This window comes from Dama dama, chromosome 11, assembly GCF_033118175.1.
Source record: "Dama dama isolate Ldn47 chromosome 11, ASM3311817v1, whole genome shotgun sequence".
NCBI classification, from domain to species: domain Eukaryota; kingdom Metazoa; phylum Chordata; class Mammalia; order Artiodactyla; family Cervidae; genus Dama; species Dama dama.
Window position 1 is genome coordinate 33,413,144 of NC_083691.1, and position 22,704 is coordinate 33,435,847.

Here is a 22,704-nt window from a genome sequence, read left to right on the forward strand (position 1 = left end):
CGAAGAGTTGACTCATTGGAAAAGACCCTGATGCTGGGAGGAGTTGGGGGCAGGAGGAGAAGGGGACGACAGAGGATGAGATGGCTGGATGGCATCACCAACTTGATGGACATGAGTTTGAATAAACTCTGGCAGTTGGTGATGGACAAGGAGGCTGGCGTGCTGCGATTCATGGGGTCACAAAGAGTCGGACATAACTGAGCGAATGAACTGAACTGAACTGACAGAAGTGTGAGTGCCAACATTGAGGCAAAGGAACATTTCTATACCTTTGATTATGCCTTCATTCTGAAAGAGGCTCTTTTGGAAGAAAGAATCCACATCACATTCCCAGAAGAATGACCAGATTGGAAGTGTGACCGGTGAGTTTCACACTGAGGAAGAAAAGCTTTGAGCAGAAACCCAATTGATTTTCTAATTGCCCTGATCTATGGAAACCAAGATCTGAAAGATTCTGGACAGTTTTATTGAGTTACGATTTTCACATTTTTAAGATTCACTCAGTTAACTCAATGATTTTTTTAAATAAATGTACAGAGTTTTGTAACCATTGTGTCACAATCCAACCTATAGTACACTTAGGAGATGAGGTCAGTAGGTCATTTGGGAAGCTTAGATATGGATAGTCTAGAAGCATTGTCTTTCTTTGTCCCACAATTATTTAATAAATTATTTGTTAAATATTCTTTTTTGAATAAAAAAGACATACATATGGGTACTTCCTTGGTGGTCCAGTGGTTAAGAATCCATTTACCAATATAGGGGACACGGGTTCAATCCCTGGTCCAGGAAGATTCCACATGCCGCAGGGCAGCTAACCCTGTGTACCCCAACTACTGAAGTCCTTGTGTCCTAAAGCCCATGTTCTGCAACAAGAGAAGTCACCACAGTGAGGAGCCCACACACAGCAACAAAGACCCAGTGCAGCCAAAAATAAATAAACTAAAAAAAAAATACATATACTGCAAAGTTCAAAGGCATAAATGGCCATATAAGAAGTTTCCCTCCCACTCTGTCACCCAGCCATCTGGTTTCTGTTCCTAATAAATTAGTTCTTGAGGTGGATTACTAACCTGAAATAAAAACCTTTAGGCAAGTTAAGTCTTTAACTTAAGGGACAGTGGAGCATCCAATATTATCTTGGAGGCTGGGCGCGATAACTGTCATCCTGGTGATATATCAGAAGCTCATCAGTGGACGTAGTTTCTAAAGGATGGTGTAGAGAGAACAAAGACTATAACTTTGGACACACTGATAGATAGGCACATTAATAGTTATGAGGGGGAATTTCCTGGCAATCTAGTAGTTAGCACTTGGTGTGCCCACTGCCAGGACCCCAGGTTTGATCCCTGATCAGGGAACTAAGATCCCCCAAGCCACGTGGTGTGAAACAAATAAAGTGGGAAGAACAGAAAGTAAAGGAGAGAAAAATAGAAGTTGAGAGAGAAATAAATTAGTATTATGAAAAGAGAGGCATTTTAAAAAAAAGAGAGGCATTTTAAGAATGTGCTGTTCAGTGGTCCCATATGCTAAAGAGGTCATGTGAGTGAAAGTCGCTCAGTCCTGTCTGACTGAAATTCTCCAGGATAGAATACTGGTGTGGATAGCCTTTCCCTTCTCCAGGGGATCTTCCCAACCCAGGGACTGAACTCAGGTCTCCCACATTGCAGGTGGATTCTTTACCAGCTGAGCCACAAGGGAAGCCCAAAGAGGTCATGGAGAATGGGAAATGAGAAAGGGGTTTTCAAACAGAGGTTTATAATAAACTGAGTGCAAAATTTCAATAGAGATAAAGGATGGGATTCACATTGTAGAAGATTGAGAAAACAATAGGATTTTCCTAATATACAAAGAGCTCTTAAAAGCCAATAAGAAAAAAAATGATCAACCCAGTTAAAAATACTATGCAAAGAACATATACAGGCAAGAAACTGAAACTGAAATGCTTTTGGGTAGTAAACAAATGAAAACAATGGTATTGGAGCAACTGGACATCCACATACACATGTACATGCAAAAAATTGAATTTAGACCCAGGCTCTATACATGTCACAAAAATTAACTCACAATGGATGACAGTCCTAAATGTGAATTGTAAAACTATAAAACTCCTAGAAGATAACACAGGAGAAAATCTAGATGATCTTGGGTGTGATGAGGCCTTTTTTAGATGAATTGATAAGCTGAACGTCAGTAAAGTTAAAAATTCCTTCTCTGTGAAAGACAGTGTCAAGAGAGTAAGAAGACAACACAAACTAGGAGAAGATATTACTCGGTAAAAACACATATGATAGAGGACTGTTATCCAAAATACACAAAGAACCTTTGGAACTCAACAATAAGAAAACAACTCAACTGAAAAATGGGCCAAAGATCTTAAGAGACACCTTATCAAAGAAAATATACAGATGCCAATTAAGCATATGAAATGATACTCCACATCATATGTCACCAGGGAAATGAAAATTAAAGCAAAGAGATACCACCAAACAACAAAACAACAAAAACCAAGGCAATACTACTACATACCTACTGGAATGGCCAAAAACAGAACAAAAGAAAAATGCTGGTGAGAATGTGGAGCAGTGGGAACTCTCATACATTCCTGGTAGAAGTGCAAAATGGTGCAACCACTTTGGAAGACTGGTGGTTTCTTATAAAACTAAACACACTCTTAATGTATGATCCAGAAATTGCACTCCTTGGTATCTACCCAAGGTAGATGAAAACTTATGCCCACACAAAACCCTGTAAACAGATGTGTATAGGAGCTTATTCATAATTGCCAGAACTTGAAAGAAGCAACGAAGATGTCTTTCAATAGGTACATGGATAAACAAACTATGGTTCGTCCAGACGATAGAATATTATCTAGCACTAAAAGGGAATGTTCTATCAAGCCATAAAAAGAAATGGAGGAAACTTAAAGGTGTTTTACTAAGAGAAAGAAGCTATTCTGAAAAGATTGCATACTGTATGATTCCAACTCTATGACATTTTGGAAAAGGGAAAACTATGGAGACAAGATTAGTGGTTGCCAGGAATGGGTAGGCAGAGCACAGAGTTCTTTTAGGGCAGTAAAAACATTCTGTATGCCCTTACACACTTGTCCAAACCCACAGAATGTACACCACCAAGAACCTTAAGGTTCTATGGGCTTGTGTGATTATGATGGATTCATACTTGATACAACATATACCACTCTGGTGATTTGATAATGGGGAAGCTGTGCAAATGTGGAATTGGGGGTATGTGGGCAATCTCTGTATCTTCTTCTCAATTTTGTTGTAAAGTTGTTCTAAAAAGTTTTGATAGAAGAATGTTTAACTTCACTACTAATTAAGTATATGTGAATCAAAACAGTAAGATATCTGTTTATCCGTTAATATATCACAAAGTTGAAAAGATCGGTAATACCCAATGTTGGTGAGGATGGTGGGAAGCAGGAACCCTAACATACTCTTGGTGGTATTATCATTTGATATCTTTTTGAAGGGCAACTTGGCAATATCTACTCAAAATGTTCTTAGTCTTTGACTTAGCAATTCCATTTTAAGAATGCTGCTGCTGCTGCTGCTGAGTCGCTTCAGTCGTGTCTGACTCTGTGTGACCCCATAGATGGTAGCCCACCAGACTCTTCTGTCCCTGGGATTCTCCAGGCAAGAATACTGGAGTGGGTTGCCATTTTCCTTCTCCAATGCATGCATGCATGCTAAGTCGCTTCAGTCGTGTCCGACTCTGTGCGAACCCATGGACGGTAGTCCACCAGTCTCCTCTGTCCACAGGACTCTCCAGGCAAGAATACTGGAGTGGGTTGCCATTTCCTTCTCCTTTTAAGAATGAGTGAAATCATTTTCACAAGTAGGCAAACGTGTATGTAGCAGAATGTTCATTACAGCTTTATCTAAAATAAGTAATGTTGGAAATAATCTGAAAGTTCCCTGGTAAGTTATTAATCAAACATGGCATATTTGGATAATGGAATACTTTACAATGGTTGAAAAAGTAAAGTAATGCTATATGTGCTGCTGTGAGGGAAAAAGTAAAAAGAGTGAACTGAAAAAGATTATGTGGCATAAGCCTGCTTTTATTTTAAACTATATATATTAATATATACATAGGAAATATACATATGGAGAAATATACATCAAAGTCTTTTTTAATTATTTTGGTGAAGATAAGAGGTTTTCAGTTTCTATAGCAATTAATTCACAACATTCATAGGATAGTTGTATTAAATGATTTAATATGTCATAAGGAATTAAAACAGTGGGATATAGCACATACAAGCTATTATAGTTACTTTACACTATTATTTCTGAAATAGTTTATTACAATAAGTACATATTATTTCTTTAAGCAGAAAAAAATAATAAAAAATAATGTGGTATAAACACGGGCAACATTTGACCATTTTTATTTTGGCAGCATGGCTGCAACATGATGGGAATCTTAATTCCCTGACCAGTATTGGAACACATGCCCCCTGCATTGGAAGGGCAGTTTTAACCCCTGGTCTGGCAGAGAAGCCCCCTTGGGCATTTTAAATATGAATGAAAATGGACTTTCCTGGCAATCCAGTGGTTAAGACTTCAACTTCCACTGCAAGGGCAGTGGGGAATGCAGCTGGGCAAAAAAACAACAAAAAAACCAGGAATGAAAGGTTAAAAACAAATAGGAGCTTAAGGATGCCAATAGGTCCTTTATGCAGATTTGAAAGGAGCTAGTTGAAAGGTAAAGGTAAATGATACTAAGACCCAGACAGGAGATAATGGGACACTGCAATAGTAGTATCAACTGATATTTAATGTTTACTGTAGGCCAGATATTCAGTGCTTTGGAATTTACAAAGTGAAGAGATTAATCTGGATAGGAGGAAGAACATTCTTTCTTTGAGATGAGAACAAAGATTCTTAACCTCAACTCCCTGAAATTATATGCTAAATTTGGTGGGCAAATGCTTTCTTAAAATATCTAAAACAAGGTCCAGATTTCTAAGCGTGTTGGAGCCCTCTCTTTCAAAGATGAAAGAGCATCAAGGAACAAAGAAAGTTTGATTTTAAAAATTTTGAGGTGAAGAGATGGAAAATGAGAAGACTTTTGCCAGTCTTCTATCACTTTAAACAGGACTACAGATGCCCTTTAAGGATAGTGAAATTTGGTGATTATGACATTCCCAAGTACTGATTGATTCACCCTCCTCCCTCCACAATACGTGTCTAGGAGCCGAGATCATTTCTTTCCTTTGGGTTCTCTTCAATCTAAATTTTTTCCAAACATCTTTTCAAGGAAACCTGTGATAAACCTTACTGTTTCGGATCCTAATTTAGTTCTTACCAACTTTCGGTGAATAGCTTAATGCCTCTGATTCAGTATTTTTCCATTTGACAACTACTGCTGAAAGAAAATTTCAATTTCTTATGAGGATCAAAAGAGATAACATCTGTGAAAACCTCTTAGGAAGTTTTGGCCAACGTCAGTACTATCCACTTACGAAGCGTTAACTATTAATTTTCAGTTTCAATGTAACAGTAATTTAAAGAAAGTTTTCTGAATAGCTGTCCTGCACAGTCTCACCCCCAAATACTGAAAGCGGGTGGGCGCTCCTCTCGGATTGTGACTACATCTTTCGCTCCTTTTGTCTTTCAGTCGTACTAGAACTGTCATGGCGCCTTCAAGAGGGGCAAGGCCTTCCTTTCGCCCAGCAGAATCATCCGGGGCACCAGGACTGGACCGAGGGGTAGACAGAGAGACAAGCCTCACTGAGACCGAAAATACCGAATCCTCCGAGAGGTCTCAGCCGGACAGGCGCAGCGGGAGGAGACCGGGTTGAAGGCTACCTCTACCAGTACACCCGGGGCACCGCCCACCCTGGCCGCCCTGTCCAATGGAAACCCAACGGCAGTGCGGCACCGCCCACTGTTGGTCAGGACGCCGCGAGGGCGGGGTCCGCAGTTCGGTTGCGCCGCGGAGCGCAGCTGTGAGCGAGTCTTTCTGATCCGGGGCCCCGGAACCCGAGCTGGAACTGAAGCGCAGGCTGCGGGGAGCGGAGTCAGGAGGTGAGCGCCTAGGGGAGGGAAGGTTTCAGCGAGAGGACCGACGGATCGGCCTCTAGGGCCCAGATCTGGGACCCCCAGCAGGCGAGTGTCTGTAGGCGGCCCTGCTCACTCGGTGGCCAAGGCCCGGCCCGCCGGAGCCGGGGGGCCGCGTCGGCCCCACATTTCCTACCCGGCCCTCCCCGACTGCCCCCGAGTGGCGGCAGGGCGCCCGGAATTCTGCGGGCGCGGGGCGCGAGGCCCCGGCGTTCGTGTCGAACCCGGCCTGCCGAGAGGCGGGGCCGGCGGCGGGGGCGGGGGCGGGGGCGGCGGTCGCAGGCCCGGAGGCCTGCGGAAGCGCAGCATCGGGGCCGCGCCTGCTCGCGAGGCCGGCGCGCCGACTACGCGGGGGCGTGGCCTGCGCCCCTGACGGCGCCGCGGGGCCGGCCTCTGGTGAGGTGGCCGCTGCTGGCTGCAGGGCCTGCCTGGGGCCCCGACGCTCACTTGCAGTCAGCGGGCTAGGCGACCTGTTGGAGTGTTAAACTCTTCCTCGAGTTTATATCTGACTGGTCAGTCCTGCAGGTCTCAGGTCCTCTTCGGTCCGCTCAGGATGAGAGCGGGCGAGAGGCCTGTGGCCTGCAAGCTGTTGCCGAGGAGTTGAGATGCTGAGAAGCTGAGATGCTTAGAAGTTGCAGTCCAAAAAATGAAAAACTTTGCAGGAAAAACTTTGCAATGTTTTACCTGCACAGCTCAGAAGTCTTCACTTCTGAGCTGTTCATGTTGTGTGTGCATGCACACAACATGAGTGTGCATGTGGGGGTGGCTGGAGGCGGCGAGGAGATTCCCTTTTTCCGTCTGTGGTCTCATTTAAATTTCTGAACGACTCACCCTGAGACAAAAACTGCCAGTGTTGCAAAGGTTTCTTCATCAGCAGCAGGGGTCCTGGGGATTCTTGGGCATTGCCATCATCTTGCCTACTGGGGAGAGATTGGGGAGGGAGAGGACAAGCACATTCGAAGAGCGCCTATGACTGATGAAAGTTTGGCATTTCGTGCCATACTGTGGATTAACTGTCTGTGCCCTCGGTCCAGAAGTTTCTTTAGAGCTCACTGGCCACAGGCTTCCTGTATTTCAATTCCACTGATATTTCTTATAATGTAGCTGGGAACTTTCCTTAGCTGTTCAGATTCAGGATACATTCTATAAATAACGTTACTCTAGAAAGTAATCCCTGTGTGCTTTTAGCTACTTTTCAGGGGGAGAAGGAAAATGATCTGTAACTTGAATTTTCTGGTAAATTACTAAAACTGTTGATTGAAATCCATGATAGGCAAGAGAAAAAACAGGTGAAAAAGCATCTTGCCAGATTTTCTCTGTAGTGCTTTGTTGCTCTCTGATATTTACTGGAATGTCATCTAATAAAAATCTCCAAAATGAAAAAAATTTTTTAAAAAGACCAAGGAAATCTCCTGACTTGAGTTCAACATAGTGTAGGTTGGTGGCAGAGATGGGCAGAAGAGGGCATCTGAGAGTTCTAAAACGAAATGAGGGCTTTTCAAAAGATCCTCATCAGGAGCTTCTGTATTTTGAACTGACTTACAGGAGCAAATCTACAGTATATTTTCATCCTGGGGAGCATCCCCTTGAGCCTAGCACACACAGGTTCCAATTTCTTTACAGCCTTCATTCTTAAGAGATATGGAATAACATTCATCGGTTGTCCTGTGACTCTCTGAAGTTCATGATATTTAGCTTTTGAGAATTTTTTCCAAGAAGCCATGTTCATGTATATACTACTATACACTATTTAGTGTAATATAGTACTTTTCCTGTAATGGCTTGGTCTTGAATTATTTGTGCTTAAAAGGGATACCTGTGTCAGATCCAGTGCCTCAGAGGATGGAGCCTTTGAGCCATGTGAATGAAATGAAAACTGGAAGATTAAAATCTTAACTGTGCCTTAAATTTAGGCTTTGAGTATCGGCATCTTATTTATATTGTTCACTATGCCATCTCAAGCACCTAACTCAATGCTTGGCCCATAATAGGTGCTTAATAAACATTTGTTGAATGAGTGAATAGAAAAAAAATGTTGCTAACCAGTACCCACCCATTTACCACACTCACATCACAGGGAAGGTGAGGTCATCAGGAATGAAGTCACTAACCACTGCCAGTTACCTGGCCCAAGGGTAGTCTCATCATGGACTGGCAGGCTTATTCTGTGCATAGGAGGGATGGAGAGTGGGTGCCAGGGTTAGTCCAAGTGGAATAAATCATCTTAGGGTTTCAGTTGGACAAATTGGTTGAGAATACTACAGCTCTAACTCTAGAGCTGGTTCATTGGAACATTTGGGGATCTGGAGTCATCTGCCCTGCATAGTGCCCATGTAGCTTGGTTCTTGAGCATAGTGCAAGAGGTAGATGAGAATTCAAAGGAAAGGCTATTGGGTAGATATTTGCTGATGGAAAGGAATGAGGCCCCTGATTTTGCTGTTCTGTTTGAACCTTACTAAACATGACTCGTACAACCATAAATCTTTTGTTTGCCACTCTTGGGTGAATCATCTTTTTACATGACAAAATATGTTTATTAACATGTTTATGCATAGCAGCATATTCTTTAAGCTTGATGTATACTTCAGTTGGTCACTGACCTGGGTGAGTCATCTTCAGCCGAGATAGCTACCCTTCTCCAGACTAGGAGAGTAGTTAATGTTTAGGGTTCATACAGGACTAATTGTGATTTTGGACTTAAAGGAAACAAGGGAGGTATATGGTTTTTTTTTTTTTTTTTTGGGGGGGCCCCACCCCCACCCTCCCCCTCGAGGTATATGTTTTATTTACTTTTAAACCCCAGATTATGTTATTAGGATGGAATCTTTATAGAATCTATTCTAACCCTCTCCACCTTCTCCCTTCACCCTGCTCCAACCAATGCAGGCCTGAGTGTTTGTTCCAGCATGTCGGAAGGCGAGCCCCAGACAGTACTCAGCAGTGGTTCGGACCCAAAGGTAGAATCCTCATCCTCAGCTCCTGGCTTGACGTCAGTGTCACCTCCTGTGACCTCCACAACCTCGGCTGCTTCCCCAGAGGAAGAAGAAGAAAGTGAAGATGAGTCTGAGATCTTGGAAGAGTCACCCTGTGGGCGCTGGCAGAAGAGGCGAGAAGAGGTAAGGCAGTGGGAGTGTTTAGTGGGAGTGTTGTTTCCCTGGTAGCTCAGCTGGTAAAGAATCCGCCTACAAGGCAGGAGACCCCAGTTCGATTCCTGGGTCAGGAAGATCCCCTGGAGAAGGGATAGGCTACCCATTCCAGTATTCTTGGGCTTCCCTGCTGGCTCAGATGGTAAAGAATCCACCTGCAATGCGGGAGACCTGGGTTTGCTTCCTGGGTTGGGAAGATCCCCTGGAGGAGGGCATGGCAACCCACTCCAGTATTCTTTCCTGGAGAATCCCCATGGACAGAGGAGCCTGATGGGCTACAGTCCATGGGATCACAAAGAATGGGACACGACTGAGCAGCTAAGCACAGCACAGTGGGAGTGTGACTTCACAGTGAATTCTAAGAGGTGAGAAGTGGAGGGACAGAGTCTCAAAGGGGCAGACCAAACTTGAACGGGTCAGAGGCAGGGAGAAGATGACTGTATGGAGCATTACAACAGATAGTTCATGTGGTAATTTTAATTCCCTTTCATTTGAATTTCTTCTCAGGTGAATCAGCGGAATGTACCAGGTATTGACAGCGCATACCTGGCCATGGATACAGAGGAAGGTGTAGAGGTTGTATGGAATGAGGTACAGTTCTCAGAGCGCAAGAACTACAAGCTGCAGGAGGTAAGTAATGGTGAAAGGATGCAGCCTGTGGGTTGTTAGAATGCTGGTGTTAAAGAGGAATTGATGTTGGGAAGCTACTAGGAGAAGAGTATGTTGGGGTTAGATCATTTCAAGTGGGGATAGGAAATGGCTTTTTAGGATGATAATGCTTTCTGAACATTGTAATCCCAACATCTCCCCTGCTTCCAGGAAAAGGTCCGTGCTGTGTTTGATAATCTGATTCAGTTGGAACATCTCAACATTGTCAAGTTTCATAAGTATTGGGCTGACATTAAAGAGAACAAGGCCAGGGTAAGAACTTTTTCCTGAGCTTACTGGAAACAGACTAGCTACATTTATTGTTCTTTTTACATTCAGAAAAAGATAATATTGAAACAGCTGGAATCAGCTGGTCTTGAGATGTTGTGGTTTGGTCACTAAGTCGTGTCCAACTCTTTGCGACCTCATGAACCGCAGCGCACCAGGCTTCCCTGTCCTTCTCTATCTCCACATTTTCTCAGACTCATGTCCATTGAGTCAGTGATGCCATCCAACCATCTCATCCTCTGTCACCTCCTTTTCTTGGCGTCAGTCTTTCCCAGCATCAGGGTCTTTTCCAGTAAGTCACCTCTTCGCATCAGGTGGCCGAAGTATTGGAGCTTCAGCTTCAGCACCAATCCTTCCAGTGAATATTCAGGGTTGATTTCCTTTAGGATTGACTGGTTTCATCTCCTTGCAGTCCAAGGGTATGCCTATGACTATTACCTGTGCCTTTTGTCTGGTTATAGTTGGGGCAAAAATGAGTGAATTTTTGTTTCTTCCTTGCAATAGCTCATATTGCTCAGTAATTTTCATTGCCCTATTAAATCTAAGGAAGTAATACTAAGAACAAAAGAGAGAAACTTTATTAAAAATACAAGGCTTCCATGCACACACAGAGAACAGATGTGGGGACATAGTAGAGTAGCATGGAAACTTATACATTACCATATATAAAATAGATAGCCAGTGGGAATTTGCGGTATGACACGGGGAGCCCAACCTGGTGCTCTGTGACAACCTAGAGGAGTGGGACGGGGTGGGAGATGGAAAAAAGAAAAACACCAGGCTTCCAAATTTTATGGGTATGTCATATAAAAGTTACCCAGATAAGGGATAATTTCTGTTGTAAGGCTTTATTTGTGTGTTCTGCCTCTCCAGGTCATTTTTATCACAGAATACATGTCATCTGGGAGTCTTAAGCAATTTCTGAAGAAGACCAAAAAAAACCACAAGACTATGAATGAAAAGGTACAGAGAGAGCAGACAAAGCTTTAGGCTGGTTTGGAAGTTTAAAAAAAGATTATGAATCTGATCAGGAAAGGGATGGAGGGAACTGTGGAGGGCGAAGAGAGTGGATAACTGCTGACCCTTGGATCAAACTCTGTTCCAGGCTTGGAAGCGTTGGTGCACACAAATCCTCTCTGCCCTAAGGTAAGCAAGATCTGGTAGTGTCTTTCCCATATTTATTCCTGATTAGTTTCTCCAAACAAATTTCAGGGCACTACTCTGCCGTTCTTTTCTGCCCCACTTCTTTTCTTCCCCACTTTCTTTGAACCATGTTCTCAAGGTTAGGCCCCTATGGGTCTTTTAAAGCGGTCATCCCAATGCCTTGACCATGATACTGTCTCCCACCTCTTTCTCCTAGTTCCTATCCAGCTGTTTAACTCATCGGGCATAATGGAGATTCAGAGTGTGGGTATTACCTTTATGATGACCAGCAGGAGACCAGGCCCTTGCTCTTCTTAACCCTTGGGTTCCCCCTGCCCTAATTTCCCACTGGCCCCTCTAACAGCCCAGTGCCCCCACAGCTACCTGCACTCGTGTGACCCCCCCATCATCCATGGGAACCTGACCTGTGACACCATCTTCATCCAGCACAACGGACTCATCAAGATTGGCTCTGGTGAGGGGAGGGAGAGGTTCTGGGCAGGGGAGCCTCGGGAATTTGGGAACCATGGGGGTAAGATGAAAGGAATGGGGGAAAAGAGGAAAATTCTGAGGTGTGGGCTGGTGATAAGAGAAAGGACCTTACTAGGGGCAATTTATAGAGAGGCCAGTCAAGTAGTGGAAAAAGGGGTAGGGCCTAATCTTGAACCTTTTTGTAGGGAATTTGGGGTTAATACAGAGATCTCAATAGAAGGTTGGGAAAGGGCAAGAGTTGGGTGTAAGGTCTGACTTGAGCCCCTGGGGCTAGACCTACCAACGGAGGTTCCAGGCTGTGCCTGCTGTGAGTGCTTTCATTTGCTGTGTACACGTGTGCAGTGTTTAACATTTCTGTGTGCTGTGTCTGTGTGTTGTTGTGTGTCCATTTGTCTGGGGCTTGGCTGCTCCATCGCTCACAACTTTTCTCTGTTTTCCTCCCTCCCGCTTACGGGCTGCTCTGTTCCCAACAGTCTTTCATAGGATTTTTGCTAATGGTGAGAGCCCCCTCTGCCCTATGTGGGGCGCTGTTTGTGCTTCCTCTGCTCCCCTTTGCGGCTGCCCAGTGCATGCAGTCGTGGGAGCAAACCCTGTCCCCCTGCCTAATTATGCCTGCTTGGCTTCTGCCCTACCAACCCTTCTCCTGCTTGCCCTTCCATAACCTGCTTGTTTCCTGTGGATTCTGCCTGGCTGGCCACTTATGTCCTGGATTCTTACTCCCCCCTCATCATCAGGCTGGTTCCTTAAGTCATACTGTGCTCCCAGACCCTCTGTGACTTGTAGTCATTGTTTATGATCCGAGTGAGTCCAAACTGGGCCCGGCCCTGGTTCCTCGTTCAGCCCTGTGGCAGGCAGTGTTGAGGAATGAGAGGGTAGAGCAGGGGTCTGAAGTTTTTGGTGGATTCCAAGTGAAACTGATTTAAGGGTATTGGTTCAATTTTGAGCTCGTTTTAAGTTTCAGTCAGTTAAGGTGGATAAGAAGGAGGCTGTCCTTCTTATGGTTGTATGTTAATCCTTCTTACCCATCTTCATCCAAGTTTCTAAGGTCTCTTAATTGTTCCAGATTGTTCCAGGAAGGGCTGCCAGTGTTTTTATGCGGTATGCAGGGTGGATGAAAGAACTAGAGCAAACATTTTCATGAGATTAGGGGTTAGATGTACCTGGGCTTTGGGGCAGGTAAGCAGGTCACAAGTGAAAGTTTTTCCTTAGGCTGTGTTATACGTTGCCAGCCCAAAGCCCCTAGGTACCTGCTAGTTTAGTGCAGAGCCTTTGCTGCTACTGAGTTAGAGACCTTAGATAAGAAGTGGTAGCTTGAGAAAGGGGAGGCAGGTGGTGTTCATGTTTAGTCTGGACTTCAGGGCTCAGTTTATGCCCGTTGAGGATTAGAGACTTCAGGAGAGAATTTGTCTTTTGGGGGCCTCTCTCTGGAGCAAAGCTGTGCTTTGTTGACGGTGGTCAGATTGTGGGTATCTCCCCTACTCCCAGTGGCTCCTGACACTATCAACAATCATGTGAAGACTTGTCGGGAAGAGCAGAAGAACCTCCACTTCTTTGCACCAGAATATGGAGGTAAGGCATCCCAGTTTCTCTGCCCTGTGCCCATCCCTGAGGGTCAGCGGTAACATACCTGAAACTGCTGTCCTTCTCTACTGGCATGTGCAAAGTTTTAAGACATCTCTGCCATGCCCTGCCCCAAATCTCTGATTCACCAAAGCTGCTCTGTTTTCCCTAGAAGTCACTAATGTGACAACGGCAGTGGACATCTACTCCTTCGGCATGTGTGCACTGGAGGTGAGGAGACCAGGAGGGTGGGTATTGGAAAGGGGTCACATCAGAAGATAGCAGGGGGGATGGAGGGTTGACAGGGAGGTGACTGGCCTGGGGGAGTGACTGTGGAAACACTGAGGTTTCTTAGGTCTCCGTTTCTCTTTATTCCCTGTCTCTGCAGATGGCAGTGTTGGAGATTCAGGGCAATGGAGAGTCCTCATATGTGCCACAAGAAGCCATCAGCAGTGCCATTCAGCTTCTAGAAGACCCATTACAGAGGGTGAGGATCTTTAGGATCACATCTCCTTAACAGACTTTGAAATGTTTTTAGGTTCTTATTCCTTGTAGCCACTGGGTGGGCTTCCCTTGTGGCTCAGCTGATAAAGAATCCTCCTGTAATGTGGAAGACCTGGGTTCAGTCTCTCCATTGGGAAGATCTCCTGGAGAAGTGAAAGGCTACCCACTCCAGTATTCTGGCCTGGAGAATTCCGTGGACTGTATAGTCCATGGGGTTGCAGAGAGTCACACATGAGTGAATTTCACCCACTGGGAATATACTCTCTTCTAAGAGCAAGAGAATATAAAGCAGAAAGGCAAAGTAGTGAGCATTTCCCTAGGTGTTTTTGATACACATACACATTCTCTCTCAGGTCAGGGGTTTAAGATGGCTAATAAGGTTGAGTCTTAAGGTTGTATGTTAACTTAGGTGTCTCTACATGAAGGCAAACTGATTTGATGGTTACCTCAAGTAATTGATACATACTCTTAAACAACCATCTTGATATTTTTAAACAAATTAATCGGTGTGAGTTTCTCAAACCAGTCATTTGAGGTTGTATATTTATGTAGTTTTAGTTAGGGAAAGTGCCCTGAAATAAATGAGCTAAGATTGGAAGGATATAAGGGTTTTGAATCAGGTAATAGATATGGTGAGTAGAGTCTGGAAAGAAAGGTCCAAAGAGGAGGTTAGTTTGTAAGTCATTATATGCATTTAAAAGGGACCAAAGAGAAAAGAAGGAAAAGTAGTGGGAATCTTGAGGCTAGTGTGGAATAAGTTTCTAGTTCAGTTTCAGGGTGTGATGTTCAAGTAAAAGATTAGGTATATGGCTTTTTGGCCTTCCACAGGGAAAGGAAGAAAGCAGGTTAATTGTCATGGGACCCAAGAGAGGTAAATAAGTAGGGGTTAGAGAAACATGGGGAAATCCAGTGAATAAATGATATAGTAGACAAAGAAAATTGTGATAGTAGGTTTGGGAAATAAAAAGATGGTGAATGTTACTGTCCACAGTGGATGAGTTTGGAAAGAGAGAGGTAAATTTGGCGAGAGTTGGAGAAGAAGGTAGGCAGTGAGTGGGCTAATAAAGCAGAGAGATAGAAAATAAGGAAAAAGATATCATAAGTTTGAACAGCAAAGGAAAGAGAAAGCTTGTGGCTAGGAAGCAAAAAAAATAATTTAAACCAGAAAGACAGTGAATGATATTTCATATATAATACATTATAGTTTTCAAAGTCTTTTCAAATATATTTAGCAATTTGTTGCCTTAGCCTGTGCTGAGCACCTAGTATGAACAAAGTCTTGTGCTAGATATAGTGAGAGAGATAAGACAAACACAGTGGGCTGCTTACCAGATGCCTGCTCCACTCCCTTGTTCCCTTTTCTAGGAGTTCATTCAAAAGTGCCTGCAGTCTGAACCTGCTCGCAGACCAACAGCCAGAGAACTTCTGTTTCACCCAGCACTGTTCGAAGTGCCCTCGCTCAAACTCCTTGCTGCCCACTGCATTGTGGGACACCAGCGTGAGTCCTCTTGACCCTCCTAGGAATTTTTTTCCAGTCTGGAGCCTTGTAACTCTCACTAGCATGTTCTCTTTCCTCTTCTACTTCCAAAAGGATTCTTTCCCACCCTCCCCCCGGACCCCTGTGCCCTCTATAATATTAATCTGAACTATTCTTCCATAACTTCCCATTCCATCTTGCCCTCCAGACATGATCCCAGAGAATGCTCTGGAGGAGATCACCAAAAACATGGATACCAGTGCTGTACTGGCTGAAATCCCTGCAGGACCAGGAAGAGAACCAGTTCAGACTCTGTGAGTAACTAACTGATAGGTTCTGAAAGGGACAGATCAGTCACCCCCATCTGGAGGTTTCTGTCAACTGTCCTTTCTCTGGGAATGGTTGAACCTGCTGTTTTGCTTCTTTCCTTCCATCTTCTTTTTTTTTTCTCCAGGTACTCTCAGTCTCCAGCTCTGGAACTGGATAAATTCCTTGAAGATGTCAGGTGAGAGAAGAATAAGAAAAAAAAACTTCTTTAGGAGGTAGGGGTGGGTATCTGAAGGTGTCCAGAGCCCATCTGACCTGTCTGATCTCCATTTAGGAATGGGATCTACCCCCTGACAGCCTTTGGGCTGCCTCGGCCCCAGCAGCCGCAACAGGAGGAGGTGACATCACCTGTGGTGCCCCCCTCTGTCAAGACTCCAACACCCGAGCCGGCTGAGGTGGAGACCCGCAAGGTATGGTTGTGCCGGCTGAGGTGGAGACCCGCAAGGTTATGGTTGTGTGGGAGTAGTAGAGAGGGACATGTCAAATAAGGCTTTGTCCTGTAAAGACAGGAATGTGTGTCTGCTCCCTGGCACCCGTGTCCTGTGGGCTGGAAACCCCAGCTCTTGGGGGCTTTTTGCTCACTGGTCTCTAATCTAATGACCCTTTCTGCCTCCTCTCCCTAGGTAGTGCTGATGCAGTGCAACATTGAGTCGGTGGAGGAGGGAGTCAAACACCATGTAAGGCTCAGAGCCCAGGGCTGTGTAGCACTGGGTGGCCAGAGGGTGGGGAAGGGGAGCCTCATTTTCTGACTGTCCTATTCTCCAGCTGACGCTTCTGCTGAAGCTGGAGGACAAACTGAACCGGCACCTGAGCTGTGACCTGATGCCAAGTGAGTCTCTCCTGTCCCTCAGAGGATGGAGAGTCTGTGAGCCTCACCTGTGAGGGACACCTTCAGGGGTGGGGAAGGTGACCTGGCAGCAACACACGGACTCACTTAGAATGAGTATCTTCGCCCGTAAATCTGGAGGGTGGATCTGATTTGACAGTTTTGCTTGTGTCCCAGCCAGGGTCACCTGCCCGGGGCTGTTGGAAGGGCCCCCGTGCCCCTCACTCGCGCACTGTGCTCACCTTGTCCTGTTTCTCTGTCAGACGAGAACATCCCGGAGCTGGCGGCTGAGCTGGTGCAGCTGGGCTTCATTAGTGAGGTGAGGCGTCTGCCTTCCGCCGCCCGGGGTAGGGCGGCCCCTCCGCTCTGTCGTCTCGGCCGGATCTCACTGAGCCCTTCCCTTCCAGGCTGACCAGAGCCGACTGACTTCTCTGCTGGAGGAGACCCTGAACAAGTTCAATTTCGCCAGGAACAGCACCCTCAACTCAGCCGCTGTCACCGTCTCCTCTTAGAGCCACTCGGCCGGCCCCTCCTCCGCGCTGTGGCCTCTGGAGAGGCTGCGGCTCCCGCCCCGCCCCCCAGTCAGTATTACCCCCGTGAAGCCCCGCTCTCCTCTGTTATTCAGGAGGGCTCTGGGCTCCCTGGTTCTGAGCATCACCCTCCCCAGCCCTCCCCTTCTCTTCCATCCCTCTGCACTTTGTTTACTTGTTTTGCACAGACGTGGGCCTGGGCCTTGGCCTTCTCAGCAGCCGCCTTCTAGTCGGGGGGCTAGTAGCCGAAATGCCGCTCCCGCCCAGCCTGTGTGGAAGGAGGCGCACGGGCGCGGGGAGCTGAGTTCTACCATCCCGCTGGGGCGGACGGGGCGGGAGAGAAGGGTGGTGCTGCAGGGGTGGCCCCGGGGGGCCATTCGATTCGCCTCAGTTGCTGCTGTAATAAAAGTCTACTTTTTGCTACGCGCGTAGTGTGTGTGTTGTGTGTCCCGCTGTCCGCCAGGGGGCGCGGAGGCCGGACCGCAGGTGTGCCGGGCGGGCGGAGCCAGCTGGGGCGCGGGGGTGGAGCCGGGGCCGGCAGGTAAGAGCTGCCCCGCGGCGAGCGCCAGTGGACCGGATGAAGTGCCGCCGCCTCTGCGCTTTCGGTAATTTCCGGCCTCTCCGGTCTTTATCCCCGAGGGCCCACCCTGGACCCACCTTTGGGCCTGTGGCCGACCTGGGGCGGCCGTGCGGGGCCTCCGGCTCCTCAGCCGGCTCATCCTGCCCCTCGCCCGTGCCTTTCAGATGCGGCCCGGGGCCCCCGGCGGCTCATGCGGGTGGGCCTGGCGCTGATCCTGGTGGGCCACGTGAATCTGCTGCTGGGGGCCGTGCTGCACGGCACCGTCCTGCGGCACGTGGCCAACCCCCGCGGCGCCGTCACCCCGGAGTACACCACCGCCAATGTCATCTCCGTGGGCTCAGGGCTGCTGGTGAGCGCGGCGGGGCAGGGCGGGGCGAGCCGGGGCCGGGGCGCGGGCTGTGGGGGCCGCCTAGCGGCGCGGGCCTCAGGTTTCGTTTCTTCCAGAGCGTTTCTTTGGGACTTGTGGCCCTTTTGGCGTCCAGGAATCTTTTTCGCCCACGACTGGTGAGGTTTCTGGAGCTTTGAGGAGGAGGCCTGGTGGCAGGGAAGCGGGGAGGGGTGGGGGTGGGGGGCTGATTCAGCTTCGTCTTTAGTGGGAGAGGGAGCCCCAAATAAGAGTAACTGAGGTGTCTGGTTAGTGGGCGAGGCAGCCACCCCCCAGGCTGCTCACCCTGACCTCCTGCCCCTGCCAGCACTGGGCCCTGCTGGCGCTAGCGCTGGTGAACCTTCTCTTGTCTGCTGCCTGCTCCCTGGGCCTCCTCCTCGCTGTGTCCCTCACTGTGGCCAATGGCGGCCGCCGTCTCATTGCCGACTGTCACCCAGGACTGCTGGATCCTTTGGTACCGCTGGACCAGGGGTCTGGACATGCTGACTGCCCCTTTGACCCCACGAAAATCTATGTGAGTCCAGTTCTCTCCCCAGCCTTTTTGCGGTCCACAGAGCCTAGGTACTGCCCTTTAATCGCCAGCATTTGCCACTCCTGCCCGGCTTCCTCTTCTTGTCTCCCGCCCTTCCTTCACCTTTTAGGACACAGCCTTGGCTCTCTGGATCCCTTCTGTGTTCATGTCTGCAGCCGAGGCTGCTCTCTCTGCTTACTGCTGTGTGGCTGCGCTCACCCTGCGTGGGGTAGGGCCCTGTAGGAAGGATGGGCTGCAGGAGCAGGTAAGGAAGATGAACAGCAAGGGTTCATTCAACACAGACTGTGTGGAAGAGACTGGATGGTACAGCTGAGGGCTGGAGCACTAACCCTGCCCTCTTCTGTAGCTGGAGGAGCTGACAGAGTTTGAATTTCCTAAACGTAAATGGCAGGAAAATGTGCAGCTACTGGACCAAACGCGAGATATCCGGACCGCACAGAAAAGTTGGGTTTAGGGCCAGGTAATGGGCCAGGAGGACTGTGGCCTGGGAGAGGGCAGTGGTAGGGAGCACGCCCTTTTGGGTTGAGTCCTTTGCTATGCTGCTGGCCCTCTGACCAGGCTCTCCCTTCTGTCAAGCAGGTGCAGGTCCGAAGGCTCTGTCCACAAGGGTTTTCCACTGACCCCTAGGATATGTTTATATAGTAACAACTGTAATAAAAGGATGTCTCTTCTACTTGATTATGTTTCCTTTTGGGGGAAAGGGGTGCTGGGCTAGTGCTGGGGGTGACCTTGTTCAAAGAATACAGTGGTCTCGGTTACTTACAAGACTTTAATGAAGGATGGAACCTACTGACTCTCCCAGTTACTGGAAAGAGAAGCTGGTGCTGGGCAGCCCCCCGCACCACTGACTGATGAATTTCAGCACGTCTTGGCACACGGGGCTGTGGGAGGTCTGTGAGCAAACAAGAGCACGAGAGGGACTCAGCAGTACTGGGAAGAACATTCCTGATATAAGGAAAACCAGCTCCATCTCAGTGTGGGGAGCAGGCTGTGGGGCCTGCACCTGCCTTCTTAACAGTCCACCCCCCTCCCAACACCACCCCAGTGGCTGGTGCTGGTTGGTCTTCAGTGTTGTTCTCCCTGCCCTCTTCCCTCAAGCCTTCCTCTCTAACCTTGATAGCCATAAGGAACTTGTTCCAGTTCTTCTTGTTAGCTGCCTTCCCTGGCCGCTTAAATTCAATTTTGTTCCTCAGAATGGGGTATCCTGGGGGTTGGAGGGAGAGAAAAAGATGAATTGGAGTATGAGAGGGATTGAGAGGGAATAACAAAGAGCAAAGTGAGGGATAGAAAGTAGGATGTTTTTGTCTTCTGCATCCTCCTTTACTGATCACAGTAAAACAGTCTCTTGATCCTGCTGTTTCCCTCTCCTTTCCACCCAGCACAGAATATGGTGCTCTAGCATTCTATACCTGTAATGAGGCAGGGCAGGGCCCGAACCCCAGTGCTGGCCGCCACCAGGGAAGCCTCGTAGGCCCCACGCTCATCCCGAGGTAGAACCTGCTCCAGCCGCTGGTCCATTGAGACCGTGAGCACCCAGTCTCGAACCTCTTCTCGCTGAGCCTCCTGGGAAGGACAGAGCAGCTTCACACAGGGCAGGGCAAGTGGAGGGTGGTAAGGAAGGGGTTTGCTAAGCTGTCATCCCATGTACCATCTTTCACCCACAAATGAAACTCCTTGCGTTGGCAGCCAGTTGCAGCCTTAGCTTTTTCCTCTGCTGCTACTTTCACTGAAGGAATAGTGAGGGCTGGGGCCCTTCCAAAGACATTGCTGACTGACGCCATTAGAGTGTTGGGAGGACCATCCTTAAGAGTGTCCTCCCTTCCAGTGAGGACTCCTGCTCGTGAGGCCTCCTGTTTCTGTGCCCTTACCGGGACGTGCTGCTTGGCTGGGAGTGGCACCTCAAAGGGAATGTCTGTGTCCTGAAAGTCAGAGTGGTCAAGGGCGTCCAGGGTCCCTTCTTCAATTGCCTATGGCAGAGCGGGCAGCCATGAGATGGGCACAGTTTGTGACAGGCCAAACCTTGCAACTTCTGGGCACAACTGCCCTACTCACATCAGTCAGATCCAAAAAGCGGTTGAGGAAGATGAAGGCCATGTTCTCCCAGCCAACTGCCTGCAACAGAGAAATGTTGCCAGTAGGAGTGAGCAGCTGGCCTTGGCTGTTGTTTTTCCAGGATGCAGGGGGCAGAATCCAGGAAGATGGAGGAAAATGGTATCTTCCACAACATCAGGCCCACACTCAGCTCTGCTCTAACTTGAGCAGCTGGGACAGTCTACCTTCCAACTTTTACTTCCTTCTCTCAGCCCCACCCTTGGTTGGCCCCATTGCTCACCTTGGCAGCAATGCCTGCTTCATAGAAGGCCTTATCTGCAGGTAGTAGTTGGGTGTGACGCAAGAGTGAAACAGAAAGCTTGGCAGCTACAGTTTCCTGTGAATTAAAGTTAAAGCATTATGATTCTGGCACTGTAGTGACTGAGCTACCAGACCAATGATCTTATAACTAAAGCAGCCATGGAACCAGAAGATCAACGATCAATATTAAATTGCTCTGGGTCATGCTCTGAGTTTTTTTCATCTGCACAAGAGAACTGGGCCTAGATTATTTCCTCCCACCTCTAGAATTCCATCATCCAACTACAGTAACTCAATATAGTATCATGAATAAGCTAAAAGTATGTATCTATTGTAAGAGGTCAATGCAGAAATCATGGAATTGGAATGTTTGAGCATAACGAGGCTGGAGCTGTGTGGGCACAGAGCCCTAAGACGGTCAAAGGGATACAGAAAGGAAACCATCTCAGCAAGGGCTAAAGATTTCTTTAAATGGAAGAGAGACTAGGAGAGAAGTGGGCCAAGCTTGAGAGTGTCCTGAACTTGCATTCATTCAGCTTCAGCCATTTGAAGCTGAGTGCCCCTCCCTGCTCCATCTCACCAGCTCTTTGACGCTCTGGGCTGCAGAGCGGGTGGCGTAGTAATGAGCAATCAACAGCATGGTCTCAAACTCCTCGTGGGCTGGAGAGTTGGCCTCACTGGACTTCACCAGGTTTTCACACTAGAGTGGGAAGAGCACACAGCCTGGGTCGGAGATCAGAGGAGTGCCAGGGACAGAGTGGTCAATAGTCAGCCATCTGGAGAGAGGAAGGTAGAGCCCGAGGGTGAAGGATTCTGGGTGTGAAAGGAGAGATGAGGACAGGGCCAGGCGGACCGAGCAGCCTTCCCGCTCTGCTGTCCACCCGGCTTCCTCACCAGGTTGAAGAGGACGTCCCGGAGGTCAGCCCAGTTGTGATAGGCCTCAGCACTGTTGGTCCCAGGAGAGCTCACCATGTCAGTGAAGATCCTTTTGTAGATGTTGAAGTTCTGGAGGTGGAGGGGGAAGGGGAGTTGAGCAAGAGGAATACAACTACAAGAGAAAGTCAGGGGAAGTGGGGCCAAAGAGGAAAACTGGGCTGGAAATGGCATGTGGAGGAGCTATGGGACGCTGCTGGAGAAAGTGCTGTTTTTCAGGGAAGAGAAAGGAGGGTAAGAAAACACCCATTTCTTCCTAACTGGTGCTCTGTGGGTGTGGGCAGATGTGTGACTGTGAATGCACAGTCACAGTGTTAACGGCATAACACCCGGAGAGCTGTGATGCTCAGACAGGAGAGGGGTGTTCACACTCTGGAGGAAGTTAGTCAGGCCCTCGAGGTGTGTGCAGGGCTCTGCTCTGAAAGACTGTTCCTTGTGTTAGCTGTACAGTTCAGAAGAGCCTAGGCGGAGTCTCTGGGCATGATGCTTTCTAACTAAGGAACCCTCTGAAAGACAGATCCTGAGTGGGGTGAGCAGTTGTCGAGGAGAAGGTAAGAATTTCTTTGGGGAAACATTCACCCTGAGGAGCAGGCTGGTACCTGTGGGTTAGCAGGGGCTCCATGCTGCACGTACAGGGCCAGTGCCTGGGCATAGCCACCCTCCCGGATCAGGTGAGTTGCATATAATGCCACGTATTTGTGCAGAATCTTGTAGTTCTGTTTGAGGGGTGCAGGAAAAGCAGGGGGAGGTTGGGGTCAAACCAGGCTGTGAGGGTGGGGTCATGACTTGAGGCCATGGATTTGTTTAGGAGGTGAAGGGTATGTGCATGCCAGGCCCAGCTAGGCCTCTGACCCAATGTCAGAGCGTGAAGACTGAGCTCTCAGATGCT

At 47.9% G+C, this 22,704-nt stretch overlaps 3 protein-coding genes across 7 annotated transcripts in view; 2 read left to right on the forward strand and 1 right to left on the reverse strand.

Moving 5' to 3' along the window:
- The first annotated feature begins 5,912 nt into the window (after positions 1 to 5,912).
- Positions 5,913 to 17,456, forward strand: NRBP1 (nuclear receptor binding protein 1). The gene is made up of 18 exons (XM_061155052.1): positions 5,913 to 6,059; positions 8,979 to 9,208; positions 9,746 to 9,868; positions 10,058 to 10,159; positions 11,048 to 11,137; positions 11,280 to 11,320; positions 11,698 to 11,792; positions 13,295 to 13,378; positions 13,542 to 13,600; positions 13,758 to 13,856; positions 15,239 to 15,371; positions 15,559 to 15,664; positions 15,805 to 15,855; positions 15,952 to 16,087; positions 16,301 to 16,354; positions 16,443 to 16,506; positions 16,767 to 16,822; positions 16,911 to 17,456. The coding sequence occupies exons 2-18, from the start codon at positions 8,999 to 9,001 to the stop codon at positions 17,013 to 17,015; spliced, it is 1,608 nt and encodes a 535-aa protein (XP_061011035.1). The 5' UTR covers positions 5,913 to 6,059; positions 8,979 to 8,998; the 3' UTR covers positions 17,016 to 17,456.
- Positions 17,457 to 17,516: 60 nt separating this feature from the next.
- KRTCAP3 (keratinocyte associated protein 3) lies at positions 17,517 to 19,203 on the forward strand. 3 transcript variants are annotated; one of them, XM_061155055.1, is made up of 7 exons: positions 17,517 to 17,638; positions 17,778 to 17,962; positions 18,042 to 18,117; positions 18,436 to 18,512; positions 18,640 to 18,774; positions 18,877 to 18,990; positions 19,110 to 19,203. In XM_061155055.1, exons 1-6 carry the CDS (start codon positions 17,611 to 17,613, stop codon positions 18,982 to 18,984), a joined length of 609 nt encoding a protein of 202 aa, XP_061011038.1. In that variant the 5' UTR covers positions 17,517 to 17,610; the 3' UTR covers positions 18,985 to 18,990; positions 19,110 to 19,203. The 3 variants fall into 3 exon arrangements, with proteins under 3 accessions (XP_061011038.1, XP_061011037.1, XP_061011036.1); XM_061155054.1 differs by having other exon boundaries at positions 18,058 to 18,117; positions 18,306 to 18,512; positions 19,107 to 19,203; XM_061155053.1 differs by having other exon boundaries at positions 18,058 to 18,117; positions 18,306 to 18,512.
- IFT172 (intraflagellar transport 172) overlaps positions 18,029 to 22,704 on the reverse strand; it is a 34,630-nt gene continuing 29,954 nt past the window's right edge. For 2 of the 3 annotated variants that reach the window (XM_061155050.1, XM_061155048.1), the window contains exons 40-48: positions 22,415 to 22,531; positions 21,777 to 21,887; positions 21,463 to 21,582; positions 20,863 to 20,958; positions 20,583 to 20,642; positions 20,399 to 20,497; positions 19,940 to 20,093; positions 19,643 to 19,734; positions 19,282 to 19,422 (exon numbers count right to left, since the gene is read on the reverse strand). In XM_061155050.1, coding sequence (XP_061011033.1) covers positions 19,333 to 19,422; positions 19,643 to 19,734; positions 19,940 to 20,093; positions 20,399 to 20,497; positions 20,583 to 20,642; positions 20,863 to 20,958; positions 21,463 to 21,582; positions 21,777 to 21,887; positions 22,415 to 22,531 — 939 coding nt within the window. In that variant the 3' untranslated portion in view covers positions 19,282 to 19,332. Of the gene's footprint in view, positions 18,148 to 19,281; positions 19,423 to 19,642; positions 19,735 to 19,939; positions 20,094 to 20,398; positions 20,498 to 20,582; positions 20,643 to 20,862; positions 20,959 to 21,462; positions 21,583 to 21,776; positions 21,888 to 22,414; positions 22,532 to 22,704 lie in introns of those variants that run through there. The other variant, XM_061155049.1, reaches the window with a different exon arrangement.